Source organism: Bison bison, unplaced genomic scaffold (genome assembly GCF_000754665.1).
Source record: "Bison bison bison isolate TAMUID 2011002044 unplaced genomic scaffold, Bison_UMD1.0 scf7180017864285, whole genome shotgun sequence".
Lineage (NCBI taxonomy): Eukaryota > Metazoa > Chordata > Mammalia > Artiodactyla > Bovidae > Bison > Bison bison.
In genome coordinates this window covers 1,976,310-1,990,280 of record NW_011494857.1, presented here as the reverse complement: position 1 = coordinate 1,990,280, position 13,971 = coordinate 1,976,310, and the positions used below count along the sequence as shown (strand labels likewise).

Below are 13,971 nucleotides of genomic sequence, written 5' to 3'. Positions count from 1 at the left end.
CTCCGCTCTGTCTCTCTTGTCTAGCTGTTGCTCTTCCCCTCACACACGCGCGCAGGCACACGGACACACACGCACATGCATTTTTTTTTTTTTTTGATCCGAGTTACAATGATGTTGGAAACCGCGGGGAGCTGGAGCGTGTGCGCGTGCGTGCGCACGGAGTGCGGGGGCGAGCCGCCCCTGGTCCGCGGGTCTGGGAGCGCGAGGGCGCGCCCCGTCACCGCTGAGGGTGCGCGCATTTGTGCAGACCGCACCCGCCCCCCATCCCCGGTCCCCCCGGACTCCCCAGCGTGGGAAACTCTCGGGTCAGCCGTGTTGAAGCAGAGCTCGCGGGCGTGGGCGCGCGTGTGTGTGTGCGCTTGGGATGGAGAGGCTGCTTGGAAGGGAGGGCCGGGCGCCCCAGGGATAACCCCTAGACCACAGTCCCCTTCTGCCACTCCCCAGCCAGCCCCAGGCTCCTCAGTGGCCTCATCCGTCAATTGGGTATCCTCACAGCTTCCTCCCGAGGCTCCGGGGTAGCTTAAACAAGCGTGTGCAGTCTGGCGCAAGAAGGGGCTGACTCACAATTCCCAAGTTATTGTCGTTTTCACTGCGACCATCATGACTAGCCCATCTCCCTCTAGCCCGTCTCTCCTCCTATGGAGATGGGGGTGAGAGGACCTGACCCCACGCCGCCCCCTCCCCTCCCAGAGCTCCGGGTGGGAGTCCCCAGTCACCCAGCCCCTACCCCAGCAGCGGCTCAGCCTCATCCTGCGGCAGCCACTGGCACAGACCCACCAGCCGCCATCGTGGCCTCCAGCGCCTGCCACCCTGGGCCACCTCTCCCCTGTCATCGCCGCCAGTCCCCTGCCTCCCCGCGGGCTTCCTCCCAGCCTCACCTGCCCACACCTGGCCCTTCTGCACTTGCCTTGCCTGGCACCTCACCTTCTCCTTCAAGGTCCCCCTTTGAGTCTAACTTCAATCTTTCCAACTGCTGCCTGGAGGGGCAAGGGAGACAGGAGCCCCGTGTGTGATGGTGGGTGAGGTGTCCGGGTCCCTGGGAAACCTGGCCTCTGCAAGCACTCCCTGGAAGGAGAAGTGGGGTGAGGGGGCATCCAGAGGCGCGTGCAGGTGGCGAGGGGACTCTGGTGGATGCCGAGTCGGGCGCCAGATCCCAACTCTGACTTTCTCAGCTTGGCTCATCACCTTTGCCTGTCACTTGTGTCTCATCTGTCTGTCACTCCATCTCCACCTATTGATATCCCTTTGTGAAATCACACAAGGAGCCAAGTTTTTAACCTGGGCTGCTGTCTCCACCTGTCGGCACATCCTCTCCCCCCTAGACTCAGTTTTCTGTTCTGGGAAATGGGCATAAAGTCTTCCCAGCACGGAGATGGTGAGCTGAGGGCCAGCCCCTGCTGTCTGCCTCCCTCGGCCTGTTGGGCCCTCATCACCTGGGACCTGGGGTGGCCTCGCCCCCTTGGGTCCTGAGCCTTGTGTGGCAGTGGCAGCAGAAAGCTGTCTGGACTCAGGGGAGGAGCTGGGCTTCTGGAGGGGGCAGTCCCTTCCCTCACTGAGCCTCTTCTTTTCTTCCCCCATACCACAGCCCCCCGGCGCCCAGGCGGAGCATGAACATTGAGGATGGCGCGCGCCCGCGGCTCCCTGTGCCCCCCACTGCCGCCCGGTAGGATGTCCTGGCCCCATGGGGCCCTGCTGTTCCTCTGGCTCTTCTCCCCGCCCCTGGGGGCCGGCGGGGGCGGCATGGCCGTGACATCCGCTGCCGGAGGGGGCGCCCCGCCGGCCACCTCCTGCCCCGCGGCCTGCTCCTGCAGCAACCAGGCCAGTCGGGTGATCTGCACCAGGAGAGAGCTGGCCGAAGTTCCGGCCAGCATCCCTGTCAACACGCGGTACCTGAACCTGCAGGAGAACGGCATCCAGGTGAGCCAGGCTGCTGCCATCGTGGGGGCCCTGGGGCAGGGGCGTGCGTGGTGGCCGGGCGGCTGGTCCCTCCTCCCTGAGCCACCAGCTCTTCGAGCCCATCCTTCCGTCCCTTGGGCACTTCTCGGACGCCATGTGCATCCTCGTCCCTTGAGCCGAGGCTGTGTCTTAGGTTTTCTCAGCATGAGGCTCCTCCATGTGTCTGGGCTGCTGCGGCAGGACCGCCTGCCTGCCTCCCACAGCACGGGAGCCACAGGTCGTGCTGAGGGTGACCCTTCGCTGAGGCCCCCCATGCCATCTGCACTGCTGCGCCCGCCGCCTGGGGCACTGGTCACATGACGCTGGGCCTCAGTTTTTCCATCTGGGAAATGGGGATGATAAGAGCTCTGCCCGCAGGGCGGGTGCGAGGGCTGCTGGACTTCATACTTGTCAAGGGTGTAGACTTGCTCTGGCACGGGTAGCACTCATTCGCTTATGGTTCAGGGCTCCCGGGCCCAGGGAGTCTTTACGAGAGCCAAGCGTTCCCAGGTGCTGGCTCGTGCTGGAATGGGGCAGGTGCCATCCGATTATTATTGTGGTTAAGACAGGCCACCCAGGACGCTTTGGGGGCAGAGCTGCGCTGTTTTGAAGCAGGGTATCTCCTTCTCTGCTCTGTTGACTCTGGGGCTGGATCATCCTTGGTTAGGGGTTCATCCTTGGTTAGGGGAGTCATCCTTGGTTGGGGGAAGTCATTCTTGGTTGGGGGAAGTCATTCTTGGTTGGGGGAAGTCTTCCTTGGTTGGGGAGTCATCCTTGGTTGGGGGAGTCATCCTTGGTTGTGGGGGATCATCCTTGGTTGGGGGAGTCATCGTTGCTTGGAGCGGGGCATCCTATGGGCTGTAGAATGTGGAGTGGCATCCCTGAGCACCAGAAGCTGGTAGCATCCCACCCTCCCCGCCCCGTCCCAACCATGTCTCCAGATGTCAGACATCCCTGGGGGACGGAGGGAATCCCCTTTGGTTGAGAACCACGGCGGGGGAGGGATTGTGTGGGTGTTTTTTGTTTTTTTGGCCATGAGGCATGTGGGATCTCCTCACCCATGGAACAAACTGTACCTCCTGTGTTGGAAGGCAAAGTCTTAACCCCTGGACCACCAGGGAAGCCCTGAGAACCACTGGGCTTGGTTGGTTTGTTTTTGGCTTTGCCCTGCGGCAGGGCAGGCAGGACCTTCCCCAACCAGGGATCAAACCCACGCCCCCTGTGTTGGGAGTACGGAGTCTTAACTCCTGGACCGCCCGGGAAGTCAGAGACCCTCTCTTTCAAAGGCCTTTGGTCAATCCTCTGTCCCCATGCAGGCCTCTTCTATCCCAGCCTGTAGAGCCATGAGAGAAGAGGAGTCTGAGCTAAACATCTGCTCCCCACTGCACCTCCTGGCCTGACCCCAGGAAGGGGAGGGGGTCAGGGACCACCCCCATCTGACCATGTGAGGACTGGGGCCCCATGTGTGGGGCCAGAGAGCGGAACTCTTGGTGCGGTGGTGGGGTGGTCAGTGTCAAGAGAAATGCCAAAGGCCAGGCTGTCGCTTCCTGGGTGGCTGTGGGGATAGAAACCCCGACACCAGAGTCGGCCGTCACCCAGCCCTGCTCCCACAGGACTATGTCCTACCCCCCCGTCGCCCAGCCCCGCTCCTGCAGGACTGTGACCCCCCAGGCTCCAGGCCGCCTCCCCAGCCGCCTCCCCCAAGAGATTCCCTTTCCCGCTCCTGATCTTGGAGTCCAGCTTCAGTCTCAGCCGCTCTGTCCAGCTCTCCCTTAAGTGGGTCCTCCATTCTCGCCCTTGTTCCCCTTGCCCCCTTGCCCTGTCCTCCGGCACCCCTGTGATGGCGCACCGATGCTGCCAGGCCCTTCCCTCTCCCTGGGCGGCTTCCACTCCAGGAGGGAAGGAAGGCACAGTCGACTGATGGCAGGCTGGGGGAGCTGGGAACTGGGAGCCTGAAGTGGGGAGGTGAGCACGTCAGGGATCCTGTCTGTGATGGAGCCACGGAGTACACGCCACAGAGGCCTCCCCGTGGTGGGAGCAGATTGCCATGGGGAGCTCGATGAAAAATTCCACCCCTCCAGCAGCTGCTGAGGGCGTGTCCCCACCCAGGTGCCCCCACCCCCACCCCGCACAGGGCACTGACCTAGGACAGCCACCGAGCAGCACCATGCCCCAGCCTTGCCAGCTGCTAACTCCGCACACCCCGCCCATCCTCCCAGCAGCCTCCACGCAGGCCTGGCAGTGCCCTCTGCCTGCTGTTCAGTTGCTGAGTCGTATCTGACTCTCTGCAACCCTGTGGACTTCAGCACGCCAGGCCTCCCTGGCCATCACTAGCTCCCGGAGCATGCTCAAACTCATGTCCATGGAGGCGGTGATGCCATCCAACCATCTCATCTTCTGTCATCCCCTTCTCCTTCCACCTTCAAGTCTTTCCCAGCATCAGGGTCTTTTCTAGTGAGTCGGCTCTCCGAATCAGGTGGCCACAGTCTTGGAGTCCTCTGCCTAAAATGCTCCAGAACCCCCTGGTCTCTGGAAAGAGTCCAGGCTCTTCTGCAACAACCGGTCACTCTCCCAGCCCTGAGAGGCTGCTCAGACCATCCCCTCGCCTGAACATGCCTCTCTTTGGGCCCTGAGGTCCCCCAGGCGAGCCTTCCCTCTGGATCCACAGCCCCTCAACATCCCTGGCCTTCCCCCTTAACGCTTCCATCATTGACTATCACCTGGTCATCTTCCACGGGGGAGGCTGTAGTGTAGGTACTTGGGACACATCAGTGAGCAAAACCGACAGCCAGATGCTCCCTTCTAGCACCCGCATTCCAGGCTTCTGTCTAAAAGGAAATGTGTGTGCGTGCGAAGTAGCTTCAGGCATGTCCGATTCTTTGCGACGCCATGGACTGCAGCCTGCCAGGCTCCTCTGTCCATGGGATTCTCTAGGCACAAATACTGGAGTGGCTTGCCAAGCCCTCCTCCAGGGGATCTTCTCAACCCAGGAATCAAACCCACATCTCTTATGTCTTCTGCATTGGCAGGCGGTTCTTTACCACTAGTACCACCTAGGAAGCCCAGGAGGAAATGTGCTTTGTGTTAAAGATGTTAAGGGCTGTGGGTAAGGAGGCTGGATTGGGGTGAGGGGGTGGTGGCTGCAGCTTTATAGGCACAGGGGTCAGGGCGGCCTCATGGAGAAGGTGACATTTGAGCAAATGTTTGTTTTCAGTTGTTTTGTTTGGCTGAGCTGTAGGGCTTGTGGGATCTTAGTTCTCTGACCAGGGATGGAACCTGAGCCCCCTCCAGTGGAAGCGTGGTGTCCTAACTGCTGAACCGGCAGGGAATTCCTTGAGCACATGTTTGGAGGAGGTGATGGTGGGAGCCTTGCGGGGGCGTTCTGGGCAGGGAGCAGCAGGTGCAAAGGCCCTGGGGTGGAGCCTGCCTGGTGTGTAGGAAAAACAGCCAGGAGACTGGCGTGGCCAGAGCGGAGTGAGCCACAAGAAGAGGGCGGGGGGGTGAGGACAGAGAGCGGACAAAGGGGTCGCGTGGTCATGGTGAGCGCTTGGCTCTTCTCTGCCGGAGACAGGAGCCAGGGGAGGCTCTGAGCAGAGGACGTATGGGCCCTGACTTGGGTTTCTCTCTGGCCAAGGTGTGGGGACCCCAGAGGCAAGAGTGACGTCAGGCAGGCCTGTTCGGAGGCTGGTGCAGAGCTCAGGAGAGACAGGTTGGTGGCCTGGCACACTCCTGGACTGGTTGTGGTGGTGGTAGAGAGAAGCGGACAGATGCTGGGTCTGTTTGGAAGGTGGAGACCACAGAATTTTTCAGCCAAGTGGATCAGGGAAAAGAGGGGGAGAGGATGACTCTGTAGGTCTGAGTGGATCCCTTGGTTGGACTTGCCTGCTCACGTGTCTGTCACCCCCTCTCCCAGGCCACTGGCCACCAAACCATGTAACTCACACCCCTTGCAGATTATACATATATGAATTACAAAAGTCATGCAAAGGTCTACAGCATCCATGGATCGCATATATTATAAAGCTTACACAAAAATGGCTACCGTTAAAGGATGGTGTTCATGCGTGCTCAGTCACATCCAAATCTTTTGTGACCCTAGCATGGACTGCAGCCCGCCAGACTCCTCTGTGCATGGGATTCTCCCCGAAAGAATACTGGAGTGGGTTGCCATTTCCTTCTCCAGGGGGATCTTCCCAATCCAGGGCTCGAACCCTCACCTCCTGCATTGGCAGGCAGATTCTTTACCACACAGCCACCTGAGAAGCCCAGTTAAAGGGTGGAAGGCATGTCTGTTTTTTTTTTTTTGGCTGAGCCATGTGTCATGTGGGATTTTAGTTCCCTGACAAGGGATCGAACCCACACCCCCTGCAGTGGAAGCTTGGAGTCGTAACCACTGGACCACTAGGGAAGTCCCCAAGAATGGCAGGCATGTCTTGAAATCCTAACACTTTCATGTCTCACCCCTGGAGGTTCTTGCACCCCCTGCTCTGAAGAGCACTAACCCCTGACCCCAAACCGCATGTTCCCTGAGGTCAGGAAATGTCCAGTCCACAAAAGCAGATGATTTGAAACGTTTGGTGGAATTGTACACCCTCGGTGGACACAGGCAGATAGCAGGAGAAGTGAGATCACCTTAATTACCAAATAGCTTTTTAATTATTCAGATTTTAAAAGCTGAAATAACTCACCCTTAGTCCCACCACCTAGATATAAATAACTACTGTTTACATTTTATTTTAAAGCCTTCCTGGGTCTTTTCTGTGTCTATGTAAATGTGGTTTTAAATTATTTATTCTAGAAGAAACACAAATTAATTTAGGAAAACTAGGAAAGATATCTAAGTAAGAACACAGGGACAAAAGTCAAATGTCATCCAACAACCACAGGTAACTGCCATTAACACGTGGTGTCTTTTCATTCAGAGGCTCAGCACGTGCCCCTCCGTGCGTAGGACAGGTTCAGGTCTCTAAAGAGAGATTTTGCTCTTATTTTTTAAAAGGAAAAATGGAATCACCCCATTTCATACTGGTTTGCAACTGACTTTGGGCACCTAGGAGTTTAACCATGAACATCTTTCTCCCTGATTCTGATACTTGTCTACTGTACGTTTGTGTCATGTCCGATTCTGCGACCCCGTGGACTGTAGCCCTCCTGGCTCCTCTGTCTATTACTTGTATTTTAACCACCATATTGGATTCCCATTCGTGGGCATCGGGTTGATTAACTCGTCCCTTCTTATTTCCAATGTTTTAACTGATGTAAGCAACACTGCAGTGAACATCCTCAGTGCTTGCTCTTTGTACCATTCTGGATTCTGCCTTGGGGATAAATCCCTAGAAGTGGGATGGTCAGGTCGGAGGCTGTGACCTCCCCAAACACACATGCACACACCCGAGGCCTGGCCCCCTAGAGGTGGCCGGGGTTGGGAGATTCAAGAGCCACCCCCCACCCCCGATTGTCCGTGGTCACCTGCTTGTCATCTGGGCTCCCAGCCAGATGGTCACCTCCCTGAGGGCAGGGACTTCCCCGGCTCCCTTCTGCTTCCCCAGCACCCAGATCAGAGCCTGGCACACACTAGGTGCTCAGCAGGTGTTTGTCTGAAGATAGAAGGCCAGCCCCAGGGGACCCTCTGTGAGCTGTAGCAAGTCAGTCCTGCAGCCCCCTGCCCTGAGAACTGGGCGCAGCCCTCAGGTCCAGTTACCCGTTCCCACTTGCCCCAGCCTGCGGTCCAGCGAGGGCGAGAACCACACCGGGAGCGCAGTGCCCATGTAGCCAGGCCCTCGGAGATGCTTTTTGGCAAAGCCCTAGGGACTCGCCTTCCCTCAGCCCTGATGCCACTCAGGCCGGGCGCATGCCCACCCTGGCCGGCTCAGGGATACCTCTGCTCCCCCGGATCCTCTTCCAGGTAGAAGCCATGCCTCTGAGTGGAGCTCAGCCAGCTCACCCCTTCCCAGCCCCAGCCGGCAGGGCGGGGGTCCTCCCTGGAACCACTCCCTCAGTCACAGCCTCGACCTCCTCTCCTCATCCCCTCTCTGCTCCCCTCCCCACCCCCACCAGAGCCGACTATCCGCGTGTGTTTACTCTGGATCTTTCTGCTTGTGTACGTTCTTGCAAAATGCTTATTGTTGCTTTGTGTGCATGCGTTGTTAATTTATGTAAATGAAGCTGCGTTATAGACGGCTTCCTTTGTCTCACTGTTTTCACCAGGCCTGGGTGGTTAAGAGCCTTCCACGTCGCTCTGTGTGTGTGTGTGTGTCTCTGTGTGTATACTCGGTTGCTTTAACTGCTGCAGAATTCCCTTGGTGGCCCCCCCAACCATTCCCCCCAGCCCCCAGGAAGCTTCAAGCTGTCCCCACCACAAGCCCTCCCTCAGGAGCCCCTTGGGGGCTGTGGCGGGATCATGTCTTCGGAATGCACGCCAGGGGGATTCAGAGGACATGATGCACTTGACCTCACAAAGTACGCTGACCCGCTCAGGCTTCTGGGGGCTGCCCTGGTCCCTCTGGGGGCCCACCATGAAGTCCTCTGGGCAACGTGTTTGGAGTCACTTGCCTGGGAAATACGCTTCCATCCTAAGGAGACACTCAGAGTTGTGCTGAAGGCTGGGTGGCCCAACAGCCAAAACACAGAAGCAGCCTGGGCTCCCGGTGATCAGACATCAGTTCAGTGAATCACTGAGCATCCTAACGACGGAATATCCACGCACCGATTTAAAATGGAGTTTCAGGGGCTTCCCTGGTGGCCCAGCAGTAAAGAATCCGCCTTGCAAGGCAGAGGACGTGGGTTCGATCCCTGTTCGGGGAACTAAGATCGCATATGCAGTGGAGCAACTAAACGCAAGCGTTGCCACTACTAAAGCCTGCACACTCCAGAGCCTTCACACAACTGCATAGTCCATGTGCCGTATCAGAAGATCCTTCATGCGCAACTAAGACCCAACAGTGAGCTCCTGGAGCTGGTGATGGACAGGGAGGCCCGGCGTGCTGCTACCCATGGGGTCGCAAAGAGTCGGACACGACTGAGCGACTGAACTGAACTGAAGACCCAACAGAGCCACATAAATTAATAAAAGTTTAAAATGGAGTTTCGAAGACTACTGAAGGACACTGGGAAATGCTCAGAAGATCATATTGAACTTTTCAAAGAATGCAAGTAGTATGTCCAGCGTGTCTTTAAAATTTAATTTAAAATTAAAACAAAATCCAGGGACCACCCAGATGTATTAACAGTGCCTGTTTTTTTTTTTTTTTTGGCCATGCTGCAGCTTGTGAGATCTCAGCTCCCCAAACAGGGAGCAGCCCTGGGCTCACAACTGTAAAAGCACTGAGTCTTAACCACTGGATTGCCAGGGAATCCCTTTAATTTCTTCTTGATGTCTTCTTCATTCTCTAAATTTTCTACAGTGAGGGCATTTAATACTTTTTGTATCCGGGAAAAAAATGAACTTAAAAAATAACAAGTACAGGGCTTTCCTGGTGGTTCAGTGGTTAAGAATCCGCCTGCCCATGCAGGAGACTCGGGTTCGATCCCTGGTCCGGGAAGATCCCACACGCCTTGGAGCAACTAAGCCCATGCGCCACAACTACTGAGCCTGTGCTCTAGATCCCGGGAGCTGCAACTACTGAGCCCTTCTGCCTAGAGCCCGTGCTCCGCAACAAGAGAAGTCACCGCAAGGAGAAGCCCAAGCACCGCACCTGGAATGTAGCCCCCGCTGCCAGCAACTAGAGAAGAATCCAGGCAGCAACCAAGACCCGGCAGAGCCCAAAATATATACAGCTGTTAAAAAAAAAATAAGTAGAAAATGTTGTACGAGCCGAAGGAAAAAGTCTACACTGGGATTTTCTCACCTTTCCCTGGAGAAGGGAGAAAGAACTAGAGTTTGTGGAAGATTTGCCCCAACTTGTTTGTTCCTGTAACAGTGGGATTGCGCCCATCTGATGGGTGCGGGAGCAGGGGCGCGGGCAGCTTGTGCCCCTGCTCGTCCAAGGTCACCCAAATTGTGGTGACCCCGACAGCTTGTCCCGGGTCCCAGGAGTCAGCCCAGAAAAGTGAGGCCCTGCCAGCCAGGCTTTGGTTTCAAGAAAGTCAGTCTGTTGCAGAGAAGAACCCACCGTGGCACGTGACCGAGGCGAGCACCAGAAATGGCTTTGCAGTTACGCACCAGTTTGCAATTTTCTGGGCAGTCAAGTCCTTACCAGCATCAGGAAACACAGGGGGTTTTTGACTGGATGGACTTTTCCCAGCCAGAGCTCTTGAAGGAAGGGAATGGTGAGCAGAGTGGGTGCAGAAGGACCCTCTCTGGAGGTCAGCAAGGGCAGGCTGGTGGGACTCCCCAACCTGGGTCACCGAGGCAGGAAGGGACAGCCAGCCTCAGGGGCCATGCCCAGGCTCCCAGGACTGCATGCCTAACTCAACCTCCCCAGCTTCCATCCTGACTCTCGTTTCCTCCTTCCTTCCCTTGGAAGCGCCCCCCAGAACCCTGGGTCATCCCGTCGCCCCCCAGAACCCTGGGTCATCCCGTCGCCCCCCAGAACCCTGGGTCATCCCGTCACCCCCCAGAACCCTGGGTCTTCCTGTCGCCCCCCAGAACCCTGGGTCTTCCCGTTGCCCCCAGAACCCTGGATCACCGCCTGAACCTGGGTCACCCTGTCACCCCCCAGCACCCTGGGTCTTCCCGTCGCCCTCTCTGACACTTAGTTTCTGCATCTGTCAAGACAGGACTCTGGAAGCCTTGGAAGTCAGGAAGACTCTTCCTGACTTATTTTCATTTTGACATGTAACACCCACACAAGAAGAACATGGACGTGAATGTCCAGCTCAAAACGATCATCAGAAAGGGAAGGGCTGGGACTTCCCTGGTGGTCCAGTAGCTAAGAATCTGCCTGCCAACGCAGGGGACACGGGTTAGATCCCTGGTCTGGGAAGATCCCACGTGCCTCCGGACAACTAAGCCTGTGTGCCACAACTACTGAGCCTGCGCTCTGGAGCCCGGGAGCCACAACTACCGAGGCCCGAGTGCCCTAGAGCCCGTGGTCCCAAAAAGAGAAGCCCGAGTACCTGCATCGGAGAGTAACCACCACTCTCTGCAGCTAGAGAGAGCCCGCATGTAGTAATGAAGACCCAGTGCAGCCAGAAATAAATAGATAAGTGGGAAAAAAAAAAAAAAAGCTCCTTGCTTCCACTGCATGGGGTGAGGGTTTGATCCCTGGTCGGGGAATGAAGATCCCACATGCTGTGTGGCAGGCCAAAAAGTGAACGTTTTAAAAAAGAGAGAGAGAAGGGCCACATCAATGCCACCAGGACAAGAAACGGAACATAAAAAACCTCTGAATCCTCCCCCAGAGTCCTCATTCTGGGCAGCTACCCTCCTGCACGTCTGGCTGCTTCTGCTCCGCCAACCTGCTGAGATGCATCCCTGGGGTTTCCTGTGGCCATGGCTGCTCCCCTTTTCCTTCTGTATTGTTGGGTCATGTTCTATCCATTGCACATACTTCAGTTCCGCTTTGCATTTCTGTTGATGGGCATTTGGCCACGCCAAGCAGCATGTGGGATCTTAGTTCCCAGACCAGGGATCGAACCCACACCCCCTGCATTGGCAGTGCAGACTCTTAACCACTGGACCACCAGGGAAGTCCTGTTAACGGGCATTTGGATTGTCTCCAGGTTAAGGCTCTCACAGGCTTCCTTGCTGGCTCAGCAGGTAAAGAATCAGCCCACCAGTGCAGGAGTCATGAGGGGTATGGGTTCACTCCCTGGGTTGAGAAGATCCCTTGGAGGAGGGCATAGCAACCCACTCCTGTATTCTTGCCTAGAGAATCCCATGGACGGGGGAGCTTGGTGGGGTCCATGGGGTCGCACAGAGTCGGACACAGCTGAAGCCACTGAGCACACACGCAGAGTGAGAACTCTGCCTGCTTTTAAATTTAGTTTTTCCGAGTGGGTGGATATGTGGGTGGAGCCCCTTCCCCATTTATCCCTTGAGAGTGGGCTGCCTGCCTCAGGCTGGGGTGGGAGGGGCGGCAAAGCTCTCTCAGACTCAGGTGTGTAGGTGAGCAGGCCCAGGAAATGATGCCACACACCTCGGGCCTCACGGGGCAAGTCCTGTGCCAGCGAGCTGGTCCACTTCTTTGAACATCGGATGCCCCGGTGTTCCCTCTGGTACCCACCCTAATGGAGGCAGAATCCTTCAGGACTCGGCCCCCACCCATCTCTCCCCTCTCCAGCCTCCTGCATCCTGGGCAGGACACTGGCCCTTCCTGCTCCCTCCTAGCTCAGCACCTTCACATGCGCTGTTCCCTTTCTCTGGAATGCTGTTCCACTCTGCCACTCACTTGGGCAACCCTGGCACTTAGGATGGTGGGGGACTGTTGAGATTTGACTCACGAGTCCTCTGACACATTGTGGAACCCACTGGAGCCTCAGTTTTGTCGTCAGCAAAATGGGGATAATGGTCCATCTTACAGCTGCCAAGAAATTCCATGTCTCTAACCTTTGGACCAGCACGTACTGAGAGCCTCTGTGTGCTGTGCGGTCTTGGGGGCCCTGGACTCAGTGCCTCAGCAGGTCTGATGAGGGAAGAGCGCCTGGTGCCTTAGTATGCACGCACACAGCCGATGAACAGTGTTGTGGTAGTTAGAAGCGAACGGCGAAGGGGCTCAGCCATACATACACGTGTCCATTCTCCCCCAAGCCCCCCGCCTCCCCTCCAGGCTTGGCTCCCTGTGTTCTACAGGACGTCCCTGATCGACCCCAAAGCTTTATCCACCAGGCTGCAGGGTCGGCCTGTAAGATGGCTGGGCGGGGTCTGTCTGAGCACAGTGGCTGTCCGGGGAGCCGACACGTGGATGTCAGGCTGTCTCCTCTCCCGCCCTGGCCTGAGCACCCCCTGCCGCCCCATGTAGCCGTGGAGGGCCAGACCAGGGAGCACGTTGAGAGGTTGGTTTCAGCTGCCCTCTCCCATCATGGTTCCTGGGGAACAGCCTCTGCCCCGCTGGAGCCTCTCGGAGCCCCCGTTAGAGCAGTGCCTGGTACGGCCTGGAACCTCCTAGCAGGGACACACTGGTTGGATTTGTCGTTGGCAGTGAGGGAGCGGTGATGGAGAGGATGCTGCGTTCTGGGTGGCCCCTGGTCTGGGCCGTGTTGTTGTGATACGTGTCTGTTCTCGGTCCTCAGGGCCCGTGTCCCCATGTTCCAGAGGGGACTCGGGCCCCAGAAGGCCGAGTCTTAGGCCTGGGGGCGCTCAGTGAGCAAGATGAGAGCCCTCAGCAGCCCACACGCTTGCCCAGCTCTGGCCACATCCTCGCAGTCAGACAAATCCGCACTGAAAATGGGAAGCATGAGTCCCTGACCTCAGAGAAGTCGTCATAAAAGCAGTGGATACAGGAAAAAAGAAACAATTGAAAAAAAAAAAAAAACCTGTGAATGTGGACTTCCTGGCAGTCCAGTGGTTAAGACTCTGCGCTTCCGACACAGAGGGGTGCGAGTTCGATCCCTGGTTGGGAAACTAAGATCCCGCATGCCATGGGGCAACTAGGCTCAAGTGCCCCAGCTACTGAGCCCGAGGGCCTCAACTAAGACCCAACGCAGCCCAAGGGGGGAAAAAAGTGAACCTAAAATAATTAACGAGAAAAAAACCCGGGAAGCTTACTAAATTTTTGTTTGCGGTTCATTACGTTCAAAACCTATAAAAGCGATTTATCTTCATGGTGTTCAGATGAACAATTCGTCTCATGATTCTCCAACCACAGTTAAATTTTTAACAAGGGATTTCTTGACAGTTTATTTTCTTAAAAATCCCAAAAGAATACGGTGGTTTTTTTTTTTTCCTCCCCAACGTTAATAGCATTTATCTACCACTACTGAAGTGGAAAGTCCCCTAATTTATAGGCGAGGTTACAGGATGGAAGGAGCCGGGGGGAAAAGTCCCCGGCGGGGAGGGAGGTGGTCAGGGATGAGACCACGTTCCCAGGCTGGCCTGACCGCTGTTTGCATCCGTGACAGCACAGAGCCAGGCTCACGGGTTGTGGGGTGGGGGGC

The 13,971-nt window shown here is 56.7% G+C and overlaps 1 protein-coding gene across 1 annotated transcript in view; it reads left to right on the top strand.

Annotated features, from left to right (window-relative positions):
• Positions 1-1,614: 1,614 nt before the first annotated feature.
• Positions 1,615-13,971, top strand: part of LRRC4B (leucine rich repeat containing 4B) — a 27,191-nt gene continuing 14,834 nt past the window's right edge. The window contains exon 1 of the mRNA XM_010849731.1: positions 1,615-1,917. Within this exon, the coding sequence (XP_010848033.1) occupies positions 1,621-1,917 (297 nt within the window). The 5' untranslated portion in view covers positions 1,615-1,620. The remainder of the gene's footprint in view (positions 1,918-13,971) is intronic.